The sequence below is a fragment of the Lactuca serriola genome, chromosome 3, assembly GCF_051521515.1.
Source record: "Lactuca serriola cultivar US96UC23 chromosome 3, Lser_US96UC23_V15, whole genome shotgun sequence".
NCBI lineage: Eukaryota > Viridiplantae > Streptophyta > Magnoliopsida > Asterales > Asteraceae > Lactuca > Lactuca serriola.
In genome coordinates, this window is record NC_136410.1 from 146627453 (window position 1) to 146649206 (window position 21754).

At 35.1% G+C, this 21754-nt stretch overlaps 2 protein-coding genes and 1 long non-coding RNA gene across 8 annotated transcripts; 2 read left to right on the plus strand and 1 right to left on the minus strand.

Moving 5' to 3' along the window:
- The first annotated feature begins 6536 nt into the window (after positions 1–6536).
- On the plus strand, positions 6537–12514 carry LOC145093238 (serine/threonine-protein kinase SRK2I-like). The gene is made up of 9 exons (XM_079031321.1): positions 6537–6980; positions 7357–7431; positions 7574–7675; positions 7780–7833; positions 10466–10558; positions 10683–10775; positions 11421–11525; positions 11771–11869; positions 11968–12514. The coding sequence occupies exons 1-9, from the start codon at positions 6810–6812 to the stop codon at positions 12247–12249; spliced, it is 1074 nt and encodes a 357-aa protein (XP_078887447.1). The 5' UTR covers positions 6537–6809; the 3' UTR covers positions 12250–12514.
- A 1094-nt stretch (positions 12515–13608) lies between these two features.
- Positions 13609–14955, minus strand: LOC145093237 (uncharacterized). Its single transcript, XM_079031320.1, has one exon. The coding sequence runs from the start codon at positions 14953–14955 to the stop codon at positions 13660–13662; it is 1296 nt and encodes a 431-aa protein (XP_078887446.1). The 3' UTR covers positions 13609–13659.
- Positions 14956–16173: 1218 nt separating this feature from the next.
- Positions 16174–18685, plus strand: LOC145093239 (uncharacterized). 6 transcript variants are annotated; one of them, XR_013702796.1, is made up of 5 exons: positions 16175–16337; positions 16512–16649; positions 16771–17183; positions 17441–17564; positions 18095–18685. It is a non-coding gene; the product is annotated as an uncharacterized LOC145093239 (long non-coding RNA). The 6 variants fall into 6 exon arrangements; XR_013702793.1 differs by having other exon boundaries at positions 16771–16860; positions 16949–17183; positions 17441–18685; XR_013702797.1 differs by having other exon boundaries at positions 16174–16337; positions 16512–16629; positions 17441–18685.
- Positions 18686–21754: the final 3069 nt, after the last annotated feature.

The window sequence follows — 21754 nt, forward strand, 5'->3', positions numbered from 1 at the left end:
CGCTGAAGTGGATCCGAAGGGTAACGGACTGCGGTCCGAGCAAGTACCGCAGGCGGGTTCGTCAGGAAAGACCGGAAGCGAGTTCGGATGCGGTGCTCCAGGTTTGATGACTGTGGTTCGGAGGCTGCGGCTCGCTGGTTGCGGCTCGCTGGTTGTGGCTAGACAAGGGGACTTCGGTCTTGATCCTTGAGGCTTCTGCTTAAGAAGAGTTTGGTCCTTATAGAGGGACTTCGAACCTAGAAGGCTAATTTCCAATGTATCTTCCCGCTTCGCGTGGTTTTTCACCAAGTCAAGTATCGGGATGCCTCAAATGATCAAAATAAATCAAAAGGGGTTATGAGAGAGATTTAGGAGAGATTTGACATACTTTGAGAGATTTCTCATACAGAGAGAGATTTGGGAGAGATTTCACATTGTTGGAGAGATTTGGGAGAGATTTGACATACTTGGAGAGATTTCTCATATAGAGAGAGATTTGGGAGATATTTCACATTTTTGGAGAGATTTATCATACAGAGAGAGATTTGGGATACTTGGAGAGATTTGGGAGAGATAGAGTGAAAGAGGTTGAGAGAGACTTCTTTTGAGACCTTTTTGAGTGTTTGGCTCTGTAATTCAAGGTTCGTAAATCTCGTTAAGTATTGTTATGACTGTCATATGCCCCCGAGGGTTAAGGAATAATGTTTTATCGAGTAGTTTCATCACTTGCCCTGATTAGGGTTTAGAGTTTCCGAACACGTGCAAACTCTAAGTGATACTTTGCATTAAGGGTGCGAGTTGTTTAATAAGAAACATAACGAAAACCCTAGTATACAAGCGTTAGATAAGTTGACCGGTTTGACTTGTTGACCTTAGTTGACTGGAAATTGACAGTTGTCACATCGCGTCTCATGTGGCTTCAGCTGCCGCAAAGCATAAGCAATCACTCATCCTCTCTACATGAGGACCGCCCCTAAACCAGTGATGGATGCATCAAAAAAATAAAACTAAATTATCAACTCCCTCTGGTAGGGTCAGCATCAGGGCCTCACATAACCTCTGCCAAAGAGTCTCAAATGTTGGCTGCTGTTGAGGGCACCATCAGAAATCCACCTCCTTCCTCGTCAGACGAGTGAGGGATACTGCAATCTTAGAGAAATCCGGAATGAATCTCCGATAGTAACCCGCCAAAACCAAGAAATTCCTGATCTCCGAGGGAGATTTGGGAACATCCCACTGCATCACAGACTCGATCTTGGCCGGATCGACCAAAATCCCATCCTAGTTAAACAAGGTGCCCAACGAATTAGACCTCTCGTAACGAAAAACCGCACTTCGAGAACTTGGCATAAAGTCGTTCTCACCTTAAAACCCCCCAAAAGCTCTCGAAGGTGCTCCTTATGCTGCTCTCTGGTCTTGGAATACACCAATATATCATTAATAAACACAATGGCGGATCGGCCAAGCATCCGCCAGCATACCCGATTCATCAAATCCATAAACACAGCAGGCGCATTAGTGAGCCCAAATGGCATCGCCACAAACTCGTAATGCCCATAACAAGTCCGGAACATGGTCTTCTCCGTTTCCTCCTCTCTTGCTCTCACCTAATGATACCCAAACCTTAGTTCTATCTTGGAGAACCAAGATGCACCTTGCAACTGATCAAAGAGGTCATCAATATGCGGAAGAGGATAACGGTTCTTCATCGTTAGCTTGTTCAACTCCCGGTAATCAATGCACATTCAGTGTGAACCGTCATTCTTCTTAACAAACAGTATTGGCGCTCCCCACGGAGGACTTCTCGGTCTGATGAACTACTTGCCTAGCAATTCCTGACATTGAGATGACAACTCCTATATCTCAGGCGGGGCCAAGCGGTACAACGCCTTGGCAACCGGGGCCGCACCTGGCACAAGGAAAATCCTGAACTCGACCTGCCTCTCGGAAGGCACGCCGAGTAACTCATTCGGGCATACATTAACAAACTCCCTGACCACTGGGACTTCTGAAACTGAAATCTGATCCCTAACTCAAGTGTCAACCACATAAGCCAAATAACCTGCACACCCTTTCTGAATGTACTAACAAGCTCTGGATGCCAAACAAAACCCTGAATCAACCCTGGTGCCCTCTCTATAGATAACCAGTTCTCCCCTACTTGGGGTTCGAACTACCACTCGTTGGCCCTCACAATCAATAATGGCACCAAATTTGCTCAACCAGTCCATACCCACTATCACACACATCTCCCATGGGGATGGAGATCAGATCAATCAAATAAGGCACCCCGAAGATCTCTAAAGCACAACCCTGATATATTGCAGATGCAGAAACCCAGTGTTCGTTGGCGATAGAAACCCGCAACGAACACTCTAACTCCCCAATAGGCATATCAAACTCCCTACTAAATGATCGAGACACAAAAGACCGACTAGCACCCGAGTCAAACAACACAAGAGCAGGCAAAGAGATCACTAAGAATGTACCTACTAGGATCATATATATATATATATATATATATATATATATATATATATATATATATATATATACATACATACATACATACATAATCATAACAAAAAACATATCAACATAACAATAAAACAGAAACATACTAATGAAGACACTGGAGCTGCTCTGGCCTCCTTGGTAGTGAGCTAGAAAGCATGACCTCGAACCGTCGGGGGTTCCGCCCTCCCTTGGTTCCCATCGGTGATCCTCAAGGTTGCTAGAGTTGGGGCCTGCTCCGGCTTGGTGATGAGCAATAGATAGTTGACCTTCTCATGGCCAACCTGATCACAGTGATAGCAAATCCTAGAACTCAGAACTAGGGCCAGCTGAGGACAATCCATCACATAGTGCCCCTCCTTTCCACACTTATGGTATACATTGCTTGATCGACAAGCCCCTCATGAAAGTTACCACACTTCCTACAAGTACGGCCACTCTGTCTTCTAGATCTACTATTAACGGCCTTGAACCGCTTCAACACAGGCTACGACTGCGCTGGGGCCAGTCTCTGCTCCCTCTTATGGAGCTCTATCTCAATCTCACGCCGCATGGCAGCCTCCTGCAACTCCAACAAGAAACCATAACGCTGAGTGGATACAAATTGCCTAATATCCGTCTTGAGCATGCCCAAGTAACAGGTCATCTGGGCTTGCTTAGAAGCAAAAAACTCAGGACAAAACATGGTCCTCTCGGTGAACATCTTGGTGATCTCCGTCACTGACTCAATCCCCTGTCTCAAATCCAATTACTCATGGGCCAACCTCTCACGCCCAAACAACGGCACATATCTAGAATGAAACATCTCCAAGAACTGTTCCCAAGACACATCAGCTCTTGGGTCAGAAGAATACGAGCTAGTAGCAAGTTTTCACTAATCCTTCTCTCTGGACCGCAAAAGGTTCAGAGCGCACTTGACCCTTTGGTCAGTTAGGTAAGAGCAAGTGAAGAAACATCCCTCGATCTCAGACAGCAACCTCATGGATATGATTGGATCCTGAACTCCATCAAAAGTCGGGGGCTTCGTATTGTCGAAGTATCGATATTGAAAGGCTCTCCCAGAACCAATCCCTACAGCCGCAACGGCTGCTGTGGCAGCAACAGCAGCCTCTGACAAAGCAACATAACGTTCATCAAAATACTCCACAATGGCAGTCTTAATAGACCCAAACATCTCTGGCAACCGTGCTTAAAAGTGAACGACAACCTCCTCCTGAAGGATCTCCCTAATCCCGTCCTCAGACACAGCTGGCCCACTCTGGGCACCTATCCCTGATCCTGATCTGAATCCTACCTCGAAACATCGCATCATCACCATACAGAAAATAAACCAGGGAGATATTATATAACACACATATCATATCATGGGAACCAACTCCCAACAAAGCCCTAAGGGTTGTGACTTCCCTGATACGCGTACGAGTACTATGCTTTCAGTAGTATGGGCCCATACTACCTTCCAAACTTACCCATATTTGTCTCAATGATCATCACAACAACCCTAACAATACACACTAGAAAACACATACATTTAATCCTTACTGACTATAGGAAAGATAAACATCACGAAACTGGTCGGCTGACCCCATATAACTCATCTATGAAACTTCCACCAACCCATCAGCACTCGTATATGCTAATTATACATAACACTGGACCCTATAAACAGTTGAATATCTGATCCTATCCTAAGCCCTTCATCAAACAAGAACAAGAAATAAGGCCAAACCAAAAACTCTCAGGTTATAGAATGTTAGTTATGTATAACTATGATGAATACACTAAGCAACTACAGTAATGATGCCAATTTCATATAAGTAAGAACCCTAGGATATTAGGCATCATATAATCAGACAATTGTATCATGGAATCCTTGAAGATCCCTAGCCTATCACTAGCATGTTGTCTAACATAACACAATATCAAATAACAGTGTGGTAATTTGGGGTCTACTTACTGGCTCCGGCTGATCGTACACATTGCATCGTCTTTGATTATTTTGAAAACACTTTGAAATTCATTTTTAAAAATCCTTTTTCTTAGTTTGAGACTGGATTCAAACGAGGGTTCCTCCGATTCACTCAAACCAAGGCTCTGATACCAACTTGTAACATCCATAAAAATCATGATAAATTTAAACTTTTTAAAACAAACCAATTTCACAAATTGTTTACAAACATAGTTTTTCAAAACATGTTCAACATTAGAGTCTCCCAAAAATCATAAGTCAAAACATGAGGATGTGTACAGTCATACCTTCGCCTTCCCACGATCATCTAAAGTACCTGAAACATAACCTAAAACTGTAAGCTAATGCCTAGTGAGATCCCCCAAAGTACCAACGCATAACATAAGAATAATACAGAAACCATGGATACATAGCCTTCATCCTGACTGGAACGCCGCAACGGCCTACATATTATCTGGACCGCTCACAGAACCTTCAGCATGATTGGACTGCCTCACCGGGCCTTCATCCTATCTGGACCATTCTCTGGGCCTTCGGTCTGACCGTTCTATGGGCCACCCTAGGTCTCTTTCCCTTCAGTCTACATCGGTCCGCCTAAACCCAACCACATATAACATGTCGAAATATACATCACATATAAATATACATATAACCAGTCAACAGACAATTAAACAAGTCTTACAAATCACTAAGCATAGAATCATCCTATATACCAGGATGCAGATCTAACAGATCACTACAACATATGAATCATGCGATAAACCAGGATAACAATCCAATGGGCCGGCCTTAGTGCCTTCGACCCAAAAGTACAGTGAGGAAAACTCACCTTGCAAACTAAACAACAGTTGATGAGGTCTCGACTCTGAATCTCAGCTCTCTAACCGACACCTATTCCCACCAAATGACCAATTTCCATCAAGTCTCCAAAATATCCTTAAGGTCAAACTTGGTCAATTTCAAAGTCAATTATCCTTATGTCGTGGCCAGGTATTGATCACATCGTGACAGCGAACCCGATCCGATTTCCACTCGACTTGATCCAAACTAGACAACTCAGTCAAAGAAACCACCCGAGTTGGCACAAATCTACATACGGAAAAACCCTAAAGTATAATGAATATTACATGGCTCAAATCAAATGACTAAATTGCTCACCAGGTAATCGAACTTCCCCCATTTCTTAATTTTTCGTTCATATTCTTGAAAGTAAACTTTGATTCCGTTAACAGATATGGAAACGAAATAGAAGTATGGGTAGATGGTGTGAAAGGGGAAGAAAAGAAAGACATATTCGAGAATTAGTTCAACATGATCTACCAGCTGTAACCTAGCTCTATCATCTTCTCCGATGTTGGTCTAGACATCAGATTGTGGCACAAAGACCAAGCTAGTCTCGTTTCTTCCAAAAACCACATTCGAGCAAAGAGGACTGCTTTGATCATCTGCTCAAACCACAATCGAAGATGATTCTCTATATGAATGACTTGATTTGTACAGAAAGTGTATGGATCTAGTTGAGAAGTGTTTGAGAGATGTGAAGATGTATAAGAGCAACATATACGACATGGTTCTCGTGGGTGGGTCAACCTGTATCCCTAAAGTTCAACTGTTGCAGGATTTCTTCAACGAGAAAGATCTTTATAAGAGCATCAACCCAGATGAAGCAGTGGCTTATGAAGCTGCAGTTCAGACCGCCATTTTGAAAAAGAGAAAGAAATGTATTTTTTTTAATCATAAAAGTATTTAAATAAATAAAAAAAAACTAAAAATACATAACAAAATAAAAAATTTAGCCCTTTAATGCGAATGTAAATTTGTTTGGATGAAAATGATAATTTTTGACTACCCGTTTTATCTAAAACTTTTGTAGGAAAATCTAATGTGGGCCACTCCGCCAGCCGATTCAGACGAAGTCTACCAGAATAAATAAACGACAAAGATTCATAAAAACCGATAGGATTGATTGTCGTGTAGTGACCAAACTAACACCAAACGCCGTCGTATTCTACATATAACTCCCACCACACGATGTCGTTTCCTCTTGTCTCTCTTTCACCCTGTCGCCATCACTCCTCCAACCTCTGTTCTTCTGCAAATAAAGATTCATTATTAACGAATCCAATCACACAGCTCCCTCCACCTCCATCTTCACCGCCGCCCTCACATTCTCTCTCTCCACCATTCTCCCTCAAAAGCAACCACTTTTCGGCTGTTTTTGTATTATGCACCTCACGTTTGTATGTGCATGCTGATCTCCGGCCACCGGAGAAACGGCTGATATATTGATCTTTTGGCAAGTGGGTAAGCGTAAACTGTAATGTGATTTCATTTTGTCGCCGGAAAAATGAATATTGGTCGGCCGACGGTGGTGGTGGACTTGCCGATCATGCACGACAGTGACCGGTATGATTTTGTTCGGGATATCGGGTCGGGTAATTTTGGGATTGCAAGGCTTATGAGAGATAAACAAACCAAAGAGCTTGTTGCAGTGAAGTATATTGAAAGAGGGGAAAAGGTGAGTTCTTTGATTTCTTATTTATTTATTTATTCTTTTATTGTTGATTTTGATTGATGAAACACCCGTGATTCATGTGTGTTGGTTTAAATATAGAATTTGGTTTGATTTATTGATTAATCCGTTCTTTTTGTTTAAAGTCTTTTCTGTCTCTTTCCTTTTCGGGTGTTCATGTAGTCATGAAGTTCCATTGAAATAATCTTCAAAAAAAAAAAAAAATCATTTTGAATGACATTTTGTAAATTAGGAGATGAAATTTCGAATTTTGTGTGTTTTTGGATACCCTTTTGATCTTTTTGTTTAGTTTTGGAGGTTTTTATGCTAAATTTTGTTTTATAATTGTTGGTTATTTTGTTAATGTTTTTTTTTTCTTCAGATAGATGAGAATGTTCAAAGAGAGATTATTAATCATAGACCTTTGAGGCATCCTAATATCGTTCGTTTTAAAGAGGTTTGATATATATTTTTTGTTTCATTTTTTATTTCGGGTTATAAACTTGGATCAAATGCTAATAATAATAATAATAATAATAATAATAATAATAATAATAATAATAATAAGTGTTTTTTTTTTTTAATTTGTTAATTTGAAGGTTATATTGACCCCGACTCATTTGGCGATTGTGATGGAATATGTTTCTGGAGGGGAGCTTTTTGATAGGATATGTAACGCAGGGCGCTTCAGTGAAGATGAGGTATTTATCTTGTAATATTATATTTTGTTAAAAATATAAAATATTGGAGCTAAATAATTAACAAATAACATGAAAAAACGTTAAAAATTCGAAACTTTGTGCAGGCTCGATTCTTTTTTCAACAATTGATATCCGGTGTCAGCTACTGTCATGCTATGGTATATATCACTTATCTTTTTTATAAATTTGCATTTTTTTTATATCGGTTTAGACGGAATTTAACAAACTTTTCAAAGTTTTTTTTTTTTTATATAATAAACATCCTTCTTAATAAATAAAGGTTTTTTTTGCCACATCCTCTCATTAATTTTAACACTTGTCATTTATGGTATTTTTGAAATAAATATTATCCATTTGTCAATTTTTGGTTTATTTCAATTTTTAAAAATAAGGTCATATACTTATATATATAAAATATTAAATATGATATATATGATATTAAATTGCAATAAATATATATCTTCTTTATTTTAAAGTTATACATTAAAAAATATTTTATGTTTACACTTTAATGTTTAATTTTTTTTTTTAAATCAACCCGTGTAATACACAGGTTTCACACCTAGTCCTTCTTAATAAATCAAGTTTTTTTTTCCACATGTCCTCTTCTCCTTTATTTGGACACATGACATTTTCTAGAATTTTTGAATTTTTTATTTTCCACTTGCTATTTTGTTGTATTTTTCATTTTATTAAATTAAAATTCCACATATAATATGTAAGGTATTTATTAGAAAAAATTTATATATGTAATGTATTCAATGTATTAAAGCTTCATTAATTTTAATTATTTAATTTTTTTTTATTTTTCTTATAAATTCAAACTTCTCAAATTGTTAAAATTTCATATATATATTTTTTTAAATAAACTCATGTAATACATGGGCTCACACCAAATAAAAATAATATCTTAGGTCTTTTGTATAGACTTAGATATAGATATAAAAAAGATAATTCTACATGCACCCTTTTTATTACTACCCTTCTTATTACTAAGATCAATAACTATATAATTTACTAATTTTTCTATATATATTTTTCTATGTAAATTTAAAGATTTTTATTTGCAAGGTAGGTTCTAAATATCTTTTAAGATAGGCCTTTAAAAAATTTCTATAAAAATTTTAGATAAATTAAAAAAATTAGATGGATCCTAAGACTCACCATCCTTTCACATAGCCTTGCCATTAAGTATTATAATACAAGTACTATACTTTTATACTAACACACGTTATTGCCATTTCATTTTTTTATCCCACAAGACTTGATGGAATTTACCACATTTTTATTTTTTTAATTGAATAAAATATAATTTAATAAAATGTAATTGCACCTCCTTTTTTAATATTTTGTTTTTTTTACCTATGTTATTTTTGTCGTTAAGACTATCTCTGTGTTATTGTTCATTCGGATTATCTTTGAGTTATATTTTTGTACCGACTATTCTTGTGTTAGTTTTTTTGTTCTGATTATCGTTTTGTTATTTTTTTCGTTTGGACAATCCATTGGTTATGTTTTCGTTCAGACTATGTCTATGTTAATTTTCGTTCCGACCAACATGTGTTATTTTTTTCATTTAGACCGTTCATGTGTTATTTTTTCGTTCAGATTATCTTTGTGTTATTTTTTTCGTTCAAACTATCCATGTGTTATTTGTTTCGTTCAGACTATCATTGTGTTATTTTTTTTGTTCGAGTTATCTCGTGTTATTTGTTTTTTATGATTTTATTAAAAAAAAATGGGACAATATATAGATAGTTCAATTAACAAAATAACACAATGATAGTCTGAACGAAAAACTAACACATGGATAGTCAGAACAAAAAAAATAACATATAGATAGTTGGAACGGGAAAATAACACAACGATAGTCCGAACGAAAAAAGTTTTAACATTGAGATAGTCGAACAAAAAAACACATAGATAGTTTGAACGAAAAAAAATGACATAACAATAATAGGACCGATATACTCTTATACATGAGATCAACAACAACAACAAGAAATTATAAAGAAAAGACAACAATAAGGATAAAAAAAAATTTTAAAAAATAGTTAAAACTCTTTTTGATGTAATTGATGTTTAACGTAATTAAAGAGGAGGTAATTAGGGATTTAAGAATACAATTAGCATCGAGAGTATACACACAATACACCTATAAAAAAATTAAAAACGACTTATAATCATATTTATGTCTTTTCGACAAGTGACATAAATCTAAAACACCCCTATAAAAAGTACTTATAAGCACACTTATGTCTTTTCACCCCAAGTGACATAAATCTTAATCCAATATGATGTTACAATTGTGATTAGACTACAACTCAATACGCGTCCTTTCTTTTCATCGTTTTTGGATGGATCAAAATATCCATAATTTTTTTATTTTTTTTCTATCGATGACATTAATCCGAATCATGTTTGCCATACACATTATAATGTTGTTTGTCGTCTTATATCCAACATAACAAATGGGCTATATAGACTTTTGTAAATTGATAAAAGGGTTAATGTCATGAATATAAATGGGTGACAGAACTATTTTTTTCCCCACAAAATACAATTGGTTAAATAAAGGTAGTAGGCAAGCAATTCGATTCACAAAATATCATTATTTAATTGGTGTATGTGAACAAAAACAACCTGTTCGTTACCATTTGTGATACTTTTTAAAATAAAATTTTTATGACATTAACTCTTTATACAAATCATAAAAACTAGTGTATTTGCTTAATATTATGTGTGTGAGAGATTATCATCTTTAACACATAAAAAACACTAAACTTGTAGCAAGTTTGCCATCGTGACTTGAAGCTAGAAAACACATTGATAGATGGAAGCCCCGCTCCGCGATTGAAAATTTGTGATTTTGGGTACTCGAAGGTAACACTTTTTGTTAACTTAATTAATAATTATTATCTTTTTTTTTTTTTTTTTTTTTTTTTTTTTTTTTTTTTTTTTAATTTGTAACTCATTAAAATCCGGTTATGTTTTAATATGCTTGAAGTCTTCTGTGTTGCATTCGCAACCAAAATCAACTGTTGGTACACCAGCATACATTGCTCCCGAAGTGTTGGCAAGGCAAGAATATGACGGGAAGGTAAAAGTTTTTACAAGACATCAACTAGACACATTTTATCTGAAATTATTAATATTTTGTGAAGATATGCACATATTCGCAAAATATATTTGTTCATATTTTGCGGAATACTACATATTTTAGTCTTATAAGAAATTACATTTCGAAATAATTATCAAAATGTAACGTTTATGTAGTATGAACCATTAAATAACTTTAAGAGGTTGTTTGTATCGCTTTTAAAACAACTTTTGACTTCTAATTTTTCAAAAAGTCAAAAAATTGCCAAAAAAAGTTTGACTAATGAAAAAGATCTTTTAAAATGTCTTTTTATGTAGAAGAAAAAGTTAATTGGGTTTTTAAAATTCATAAATCTTGTATTTTTGTAACTTTTGAGACTTTTTTATTGAAAAGTTGACTTTTACCCTAAAAACAAATACATACACATTTTAAAAATTTTCTTTTGGAAAAAGCCACTAATAAAAAAGTCTTCTTACAAAAAAACTTTTAACCTTAAAAGAGTACTCCGAAACACCCCTAAAAGTTATATTTACGAAATAGATGATCATGTTGTGATAGTTGCCGAAAAGGTGATCATTGCATAACCACATTTTGATCATTTTAGTAATTAAACCTTTAACGAATTCGAATATTATTTTTTTTCAGATTGCAGACGTCTGGTCATGTGGGGTAACCTTATACGTTATGCTTGTTGGTGGATATCCTTTTGAGGACCCAAATGAACCAAGAGACTTCCGAAAGACAATACATGTACAAAAAAACTTAACTAAAACCTGTCGTATATATAAATGCTCCAAATATCTAATATGATATATCTGATGACTAGAGCATCTACATGTCAATCATTCGATATAAAATGACTGAAACCATTTTTAATGGTCCAGATATTTATATCGGATGAGTCGATATCAGATGTCTGATATCGACTAATTTCAAATTACTTATGTATCGTTTTGCTTATAACAAAACAAAACGTACCCTTTTTGGTTCTACAGAGAATTCTTGAAGTCCAGTATTCAATACCGGAAAACATCGAGATATCACCGGAATGTCGCCAACTCCTTTCAAAAATCTTTGTTGGTGACCCTTCACAGGTTAACTAATCAATAATCATGTTAGTTATTAATTAATGCACTGAATTTGTTAAGCAAATTGGTGTTTTCTAATAACTTGTGTGCATGCATGCAAACAGAGAATAACAATGGCGGAGATAAAAACACATGAATGGTATTCAAAGAACCTGAGTGCAGACCTGATGGATGAAGAGAAGATGATGATTAAACATTTTGAAGAGTTTAATGAACCCATGCAAAGTGTTGATTCTATCATGCAAATAATATCTGAGGCCACGATTCCTCCTGTTGGATTTTACGATCTTGATATGATGGATGATGATTTTGACATGGATGACTTTGACTCTGATCGTGAAGATATTGATGTGGACAGCAGTGGTGAAGTCGTATACGCTATATGATCTTATATTGATATATCTACGTATGCTGATAAAAGCATATGAAAATCATACCGACATTATATATATAAAAATTTATAATCGGTTTGTTTAATTGAACATTTTCAGTATTATCTATTCATAGAGATAAGTTGGAAAGCTATCCTAAGGGAAGAGTGTATAAAGTTATATCTTGATGATAAGTTAAAAAAGTAAACATCAAGAATAAAGTTGTTTGTTGCCTTTTAAAGCTTCAATATATATATACAAATGTTTTTTTTTTTTTTTATTCTTTCAAAAAGGTACTTATTTCCTTTAAGTTTGATTTATGTCGATTTAACATCAAGAATTGTGTGGGTTGTCCCTTTTAACATCTTTAGTTTAACTTGGTCAATTCAATTTTAGATTTACCATTTTTAGACAAAATTACACTACTGGCGTTTGATCATATGATTTGATTTTTTTTAACCGTTTGGTCTTTTTGTCATGAAAAATGAATCAAAAATATATTTGTTAATGGGTCGTCAACTTCATTTTTTTTACCGTGGGCTAAAAAATTGATATTTTTCTTATTATCATTAAATTATTTGTTTGAATGATTAATTCACGTTGATTATAAGTACAAATCATTGGTTGATATGAATTTTTTGATAAATTTATTTTTGATTTAATCAACCTCAATTAAATATGTAGATTTGCATAATAAAATTCTTTCCATTTTTTCGAAGATTAAACCAAATATTTTTTTTCGTAAATTTAGTGTTGTTGAAAATTATATCATTGAATAACATACACAAATTCAACAAATTGTGTTATAATTCAGCATCAATGATACTCTTATTCAAGATTATAAATTTTCAAAACTGTAAAAATATCTGTCTATTAAAAAGAATAATACAAATATTGGTGTGTATTAACTTTTTTTAAACGATAAATTTAAATTTATAACGAAATAAGTTTTTTTTAATTAAAATCCAACAAACCAAGTATTCGTAGTTTAATCATAAAAAATTCCAAATAATTGTTATAAATTGGTTTCATTATCACAAATTCACAATCAAGAATAACATATACATTTAATTTAGTTCTTCAAAATAACTATTAATTAGTTAATTACCATCTAATTAAAGATCCTAGTTCTGGAATTAATGGTTAAATATATAATTTGGCAATTGGCAAGTTAAATTGAAACAGAGAGGATTAAAGCAAACCAAGGTGAAGGTTAGATTTTAAAAGGAAATTCAAAATTCATCTCAGCAGGAGAGTACAATCGGAAAATGCATCAAAATACTAAAATAACAAACAGTACAACTAGAATATGCATCAAAAGACTAAAATACGTATCAATCTTATTACTAATTGTTAATCTGACTGATAGTTGACTTACCATTGCCCAAATTCAATCAACAAGCAAGTGTACGGACGCCGGACATACTATAGGCCTTGGTGCTCCACCCTCACCACCAACGGCTTGACCTCAGATCTGGAAGTAATGGCGGGACCAACAGCACAGCTTCCACTAGCTTGATCCATCATTGTACACGATCCCGGCGCTGTCGTAAGGTTGTTGATCCTATCCTTCTCTTCCAGATGTGGCGAGGTGGTGTCTACACTACCATCAGATCCATCGTACGAAACAGCAGAAGGATGAAGATGAGGGAATGGCAAGTAGATGCTATGAACAACGATCTTCAGGTTGCGCATCACGTCAGGGACCTTAATCCGGACGTAATTTATCCTCATCGGCGTAAATCCGCCGGCAGTTGTAGTCACCATTAGCGATTGGCCTGCTTCGAGTGTTGGCAGTAGCGTTCCAGATGAGATCTTCTCAAGGTCCGCTATCGCAAGTAGTCTGTTCGGAATTATATGGAATCTGACGTTGTTGACGTAAGAATGCGAACCAGAGAAGATACAAACGTCGTCGAGTGCAAACACTGTCATGTTCTGGATATTCATGAGCTCCGGTGCTTTCATCTTCATCGCCAGAGCGAGGATGCTAAATCCGCTGTTGCGTAGTCTCAGCATAGCGTCTCTCAGCATCAGCCGCATCATGTAAGTTGGATAGTAAACGGCTTGGTGTGCAACGCTCTGTCGATTGTGATCTGCACTCTGGACAGGGAATGATAGTGACGTCATTCGCTCGACGTTACACGAGAATGGAGAAAGAGGAGCAACGTAGCCTTGAAGACCGTGAACAACAACGAGGCCATTGTTAAACAGATCTGGACGAGTAATCTCCACACCTCCGATGTAGATCTTCGTGTAATTGTTCACATCAGTCGACGATGTCACAGTGATGCAACGACCAGGATCCATAGTCTCGATTTTCGTACCGAAAGCGAGTTTTCGGAGGTAATCGTGAGAGAACAAGCCTGGTACAATGTGTTCACGAAGAAGACGAACCACTGAACACGAAGAACAGCTTCGAATCGAAGAATCGGTCGGTGCGAAGAGAGTTGACGGACCGTTCCAGGTAGTGAACGCCGAGTCATCAGAAAGCGAAGGAACCGCCATGGAAAGTTCCTGGAACCCTAGGTTCGCCAGAATCGGCTCGAAGATCGACGTCGGTGAGAACGAGTCATGAATGTCGTGCTGCGAAGGAGGTGAAGAAGCGAAATCCAGAACAGACGGATTGTTCAGGCCACCGGTTGTGGCGGTTGCTCCGGGAAAGCAGAAACTCGAGAGCAAAATCGCTACGATAACGAGTGTGAGTTGGAGAGAAGGCGCCATTGGAGAGAATGTAGTTGCAGAGAGGAATGAAGGTGAAAGCGTAGTGAGGTGAGGGTTCTGAGGCAGTTACAACGAAATCCAGCTATTTATAGGTAGTTGAGAAAGAAAAGAAATCTTATAAGATTCATTCACCATGCCTTCATGTATACCCGCTTCAGATTGTGCCACGTGTAATGAAGGAGTATGAGAGTTTTCCATTTATCTATATGTGGAATTACGTAACTACCCTTGAATCGGTCGTTGATTCTAATAAGATGCATTTTATAGTGTATACGATTTACATGAATAACTATAGTAATGATTATATTCGAGGAAGGGTAATATTTGTAGATAGTTAACACATATTGATACTTTGATCATTACATATTTCCTCATCAAAATCTTCATAGCATATTAAATAACATTGGGAGAGTTTGTTCTTTGTTTAATGGATCATGAACATACATCATTATCGCATATTCAAATAAAAAATCCTGACATTTCTTACCAAAGATTTTAGTTTATTTATGTCTAGTGCAACTATTTCAAAGCGAAAACACTACCATTTGGTGGTAGAATCGTGCTTATAAATTCGGTTCTTGGTATTCTTCCGATCTATTACTTCTCACTTTTCAAACCACCATTAAAACTAATTTGTGATCTTGAAAGAACTGGGAGAGAGTTTCTCTAGGGTGGAAATGATTTGAATTCCAAAATTTGTTGGATTGGAAGAGACAAGGTTCTTTAAGTCTTACTCCAAAAGATTTAGGAGCTTTGGGTGTAGTAAGCTTAAGATTATCCAATATTACTTTTTTAGTTAAATGGCTTGGGAGATCGAAAAAGGACCCGGATGATCTTTGGGCATAACCTCTTCTGATTTTGGAAGTTTTTTCCAGTCATGGAAATAAATGGTTATAAAAGAGAACCCATTTGGCTCGTTGTCTATGAGTTCCTTATGCATGCTTTGCAACAACTGGGTTCATATTAATTTTTTTTTAGTTGGAGGGTTGTCTTAAATTGTTTACCTTCGAAGATTGAACCGAAAAAAAAGGGGTAGTGTTACGTTCAAATCTTCGTGATGCTTGAATCTACATACTCAAGCTAGAGAAGTTTTGGATCTCATCTCTCTATCTAATAAACGAAAGTAAATTGCCACGTGTCCTTTTAAAAACACTAATTCTATCCAATGTTAAATACCATTTTTGCCCCTCTTTGATTTCACATTCTATATAATTCTATAATGTCCAGGTCAAAATAAATCAGCATTTACTATCCGATTTTATGAATACATAAATCAATCCCCTCCCGTCTCCTTATAAGCCTTTGAAGTTTCTTGCGCCGATTCATTCTTCCTTCTCCGTCTTCGTCTCTGTCTCTTTCATCTGTGGATTTCTTCACTCCAGGTAAGTAAATTAGGGTTTTTAATATCGATTAATTAATCTTGTTGTGGAGATCGTGATGGTGGTGTTTTTTCTTGGTGACATATTCACATGTGTACACCGTTCCCCGTTCTTCATTATTTTTGATTCTCAATTTTGTTTGAAATTTGAAATTGGGCTTTTTATTTATATCGGAAGCAACATGCCAATTAGCTAGGCCACAAGTGAATTGCAGAGTTATACCATATTTTTCGGGGTTCATTCGATAGCTTAGGGATTCTTACGGATGACAATGATATCAAAAGCAGTTTTAACGGTACTCCATTCAACCGATAGGTGGACTTCTTCTCATCGATTTTATGATTTTGTTTAATTTTCCAGATTCGAATATTAGGTCTATTATGTTTAAATCTGCAAATGCTGATCTATTTTATGTTTTTTTTTTTCTATTTCCCAGGCTCGAATATTTGGTTTGTAAATGATCATCGATTGTGCATGCTTCGTTTTAGGTCATTCTTTCCCATTTATCGTTGCACCAGAGTTATCAGTTACTTATATTTTATTATGCTTTTATTCCTTTTCTGTTGTCTTGATGACAACAAAGTCTTTCTTACACAAGTCTTTTTCTTCCTAAGGATGAATAAGAGTTGGAAACAAGCTCAACTTGTAGACACACAAAGTGGAAGAAAAAGGAGACGAGACATTCTTTTATTCATATTTTCTCATACATCTGATTTGAAAGCATTTTAATTCGTAAATAGTTGAATATTTGATGTTTTGTCATGGTTTTTAGGCATGTTTAGCAGCTAGGCTTCAACCAATGTTCAGAATCAAAGTGTTGATGTTATTATCGAGACCATCTTTCTTAAGGTAACAGGTTTTATATCACATCTGGAAACCATATTTGAACGAAGATTATCTTTTTATTTTTATTTTTAGTTTCTGGTTTGAAGATTTTGTAAAAGAAATAATCATTTTATTTATTAAATATAAAGTTGATTTAGGCATTTAACAAATGTAATTAACATTAGTTAAAAGGGGATTTGGAACTTCAGTTATTTCTTCAAACTAGATCCCTTAATGATGTTTTTTTCTTCATATGTAATTATTCAACTTTATGTGTGTAGGAAAAAGAGGGTTGGTTTTCGTCATTGTTTGCTTCATGTTCTTATGTATGATCATATTTGATGTTCCATAGAGAAAGCCTCTCGGATGTATCTAGGATTCGAAGGTCTCAATGAGGAATCAGAGGTAAACTTGGCTTAATCTATTAGTTTAGATTTTGGAATGAGATTTTATTATAGGAACAATACTAAAAATATCAGAAAATGACATATGTCAAATTCAATGAGAAGTTCACATTTGACAATAATGATTTTCAAATGAGAAGTTCACAATCGACAATAATTCAATGAGAAGTTCACAATTGACAATAATGATTTTCAAATGAAAATAACAAGTGTTATTGGCCCGTAAATATATGTGAAAGATATCTGTTTTTAAAAACAAATTTTATTTTCTTTCTTACATAAAGTTAATTTCAAATTTCTTTTTTATTTGCAAAAAAAAGTAATAATCTGTATGAAGTAGTCAGATGAAGTGACGCCAATCATTATTAATAAAAGCTATAATTTAAAGATCACAAGAGTGCGAACAGTTATCTGTTGTAGTTTTGACATAGCTTATTAGATAGAGCTTCACACCCAATTAGTGATGGGGAGTTTTGGTGGATAAATTCATCCCCGAAGAAAGTTGTGAGTTTTATATGACGGGCTAAACAGGGACGGATTCCTTCGGCAGATGAGTTACAAAAAAGGAATATTCAGGTAGCTTCCTCAATGTGTGGAATATGTAGGAACACCGTGGAAACGACAAACCACGTCCTCACATCCTGTCCCTTTGCGAGTGACACGATAAACAGGGTGCTTAATTGGTGTGGTGTCCCAACCAAACAATTTTCTGAAGTTACTGAAGTGATAGATTTTGCCCGGAGTTGGGGTCATTGCCCAAAAAAGAAAGAGATGTTGACATGCATTTTATATGGTACATTGTGGAGTCTTTGGAAGGAGAGGAATGATCGGGTATTCAGAGGTGTGACATCGAGACCGGCGACTACTCTGGATTCTATAAAATCTATGGTCTTTTCGTGGCGGAAATATAGGATGTCTAAAGGCGATGGGGTTGATTGGGATAAGTGGTGTATGGCACCCATTAGTTGTATATAGTGGGTGTCTATTTTCTCTAATTTTGCTTCATTTGTATGATGTATGTTTTCAGCCCCTAGCATCTTGCTAGGGTCTCCGTTTTAATATAATTGCTGGTTCAAAAAATAAATAAATAATAATGTATGTGAGTAAATAAGCTTTTAGCTACATAGTGACATCCCGTATATTAAAAATGTGTTTTCTTTTTGGAGCAAATTGGTTTAAATTTGGAGTCCTTTGTAATAACTTTGAAGCTAATTTTTGACCCATTACCTCTAGGATACTTCAACGGGTTTGAAGTGATGTGTGATGTATCCTAAATATATATTTTCCCAACACTTAAATTTTTATTCTTGTAGTTTTTGTCTCATCCAATCCAATATTTCCCATGGAATTTAAACAACTTTATCAATTTTAGAACTGTATTGGAAACAACGATCAACTGTAAATACATACAGATAAGTGTTGAGAAATGTACAATAATAAAACTATAATATCTTTAAAAAAATAAACACACAAATGTAGGTTATAGGGTTTTAATTTCATACAGTTCTTCAATTATAGGATTCAACTTTCATTTTAATATCGATTATATTGTTAAACTTTCATTTTAATGTCGATTATAGCATTTTAGTTTCACATATTTCAACGATTTTATACACTACTTACTGAGTAATGTATGTTTACCGGTTTCCAGATTCACATGTTGTAGCTTGATTATAACGTGCAAGATATAGGACACCTACATGTATCAAAGATGAATTTCCACCATCCACTTACACATGTCTTCATTAAGAGGAAGACGAATTACTATGCATGACATGTCTACCTTTTTCTTGATTCACATGTTGTAGGTTAATCACAATTTTATTAAATGCCTTAACAAAACTTATATCGTATTAATTTAATAAAAAATTCATATCACTGATTTTTCATTACCAATTTTAATTATTAATATTGTTTTTCATTTTTACCCGTGGTTTCCACGAGTTGTAACCTAGTTAACTTCAAGCATGATAATATTATAGATTTGGAGCATCTCCTCACTCTTATGCATAGGAGTTATAGGTCGTTGAAGCAACGTAAGTTGACCCATATGATGATCCAAGTTTCAATCTAGTCCATTTCGAGAGTAAGGAAAATATAAGGATTTCAACGTCACTACAAACAAAATTATATTTAGTGGCACAAGTTTTTATTGACATAAATTTTTAGTGCCACTATATTATTGTTTTTAGTGTCATATAATTTTTTATGTCACCGTAAGTCTCTTAAAATTCTAATTTTCAAGCCCCCTCGTTATTACTAAAATTAAAGCCTTCCGCCCAATTTATAATTTTCATGTCTGGGTGCTCTTTCCCTCTTCACTCAAGTATGGGCGCCTTTTCTAATTCTCATAAAAGGAAACGGACCAGGAGGATAACGATGTTTCAAAATCGTTCAAAAAACATCATCGAAGTTTTTTATGTTCAAAAAACACAATCCAAGTAAGGTCTTTGTATAAAAAAACATTAACAAACTATACGTTTTTTCAAAGGTTACCCACTGGTAACCAGCTCTTGTAGGTTAAAAGAATGAATTGGCCGAATTATTAGTGACATGACATAATAATTAGTGACATGACATTAGTTGATACATTCCTCCTTTAAAAATCAATTTAGGGCTTCTTCAGGATGGTTGGAATTTATGAAAACAATGGGATAAATATCAATAAGTCGCCCAAGGAATGAGATTTGTGAAAATCATAAGAAACGTAGTAGTTTGCATTCCATTCTAGTTTAGTCATGACCTGTAGCTAGACAAGATGCAAACAACAAGTAGATTTCACCACACTATAAGTTGACATAAATATTCATCAAGACACTATTGTAGTCACATTACAAATTGGGATACATATTAAAAAAAGTGTATTGCTCAAGATTGTTATACTACCCATAGAAAAAGATTACACATATATATATTTAAAATATGAATCATATAACCAAGCAAATATATATGAGAAAGACATGATAAAGATTTTGGTTAAAGTTGCCATTCAGTTGGGATAAACCCTGAAGTTTTTTACAGGATTAGTCTTTGTGGTTAATGTCAAAATCCGAGAAGGATGCCCACGACCACAAGGGTTTGTATCATCAAATATATTATGTGTCTTTAAAATGTGTGAGCTTAAGTTGGAGATCGTCAATTTAGAAGAAGAGGAAGAGCAATCAGAGGAGAAGGAGAAGTCGTTGTTCATGAATAAGCCATAAATCAGTTTATAAAGAAGGAATATATCAATTAATTTTTTGCCGCTAATTATTATGCCATGTCATAATAGTTAAGCCAAGTCATCATTTAACTTGTAAGAGCCGGTTACCGGTGTGTTATATCAAACCTTACTTGGATGGTGTTTTTTGAACAAACCAAACTTGGATGGTGAACGGTTTTGAAACGTAGTTACCCTTTTGAGTCATTTCCTTTTGTGTTTTTTCCTTTAATTATTTTTTACCGGTAATTACCGCTTACCATAAAGTGAAATTTGAACAAATTATGTAGTTTCATTGGTGTTTTTTTGTAAAAAGGCTTTACTTGGATGATATTTTTTGAACATACCAAACTTAAATGATATTTTTTGAACCATTTTGAAACATAGTTCCCTTATAAGTCATTTTTTCTAGATCTTTTTCATCTCTACGACCAATGAGTCGATGTTCATCACTAAAGGGTAGAACCCTAAGCTCATTCTCTTTTTATCCTGAATACATTACTTTAAGAGGTCATAGTCGTTGACTCACCATCCTTTTCACATCACACGTCACCTTCTTCGTGAATCCCTAACCCTAACCTATTTTTTTCCTTGAATCTTTTAATCATGTTGTCTAACTCCATTCCAATTCTTCAAGTCTTGCAAGCTCACGATTGAGAAGAAATCTGCATGAAAATAAGAACAGAGTTCCACCTCATGATTTAGTGTTGTCTTTTGTGTTCATCTCAGTCCATCGTAATCATGGGCTCGTCTTCATCAGATGCCCCCTCTCTCAAAGATATGTCATGGCAATCTCAAAAGCCTCTAGTGGGTTATTTTTGGCTTATTCGCTTGATAGGTTCTTTCGATTGAACTATTAAAGGTACCATTCAATGAGTCAATTAGGCAATTAGAAATTTTATAATCATTAATGCATTTGTTAATTTAATGTTTATACAAAATTTTAAAAATTTATGTTCTTATATACGTCTAATTTATCAAGCTATGCCATA

Bases quoted from the DNA above. Each gene is read 5' to 3' on its own strand.
- LOC145093238 (XM_079031321.1), top strand. From the start codon at position 6,810: ATGAATATTGGTCGGCCGACGGTGGTGGTGGACTTGCCGATCATGCAC. The intron at 10,559-10,682 runs GTAACACTTTTT...ATATGCTTGAAG, and splicing joins GTGATTTTGGGTACTCGAAG to TCTTCTGTGTTGCATTCGCA. The intron at 10,776-11,420 runs GTAAAAGTTTTT...ATTTTTTTTCAG, and splicing joins GGCAAGAATATGACGGGAAG to ATTGCAGACGTCTGGTCATG.
- LOC145093237 (XM_079031320.1), bottom strand. From the start codon at position 14,955: ATGGCGCCTTCTCTCCAACTCACACTCGTTATCGTAGCGATTTTGCTC.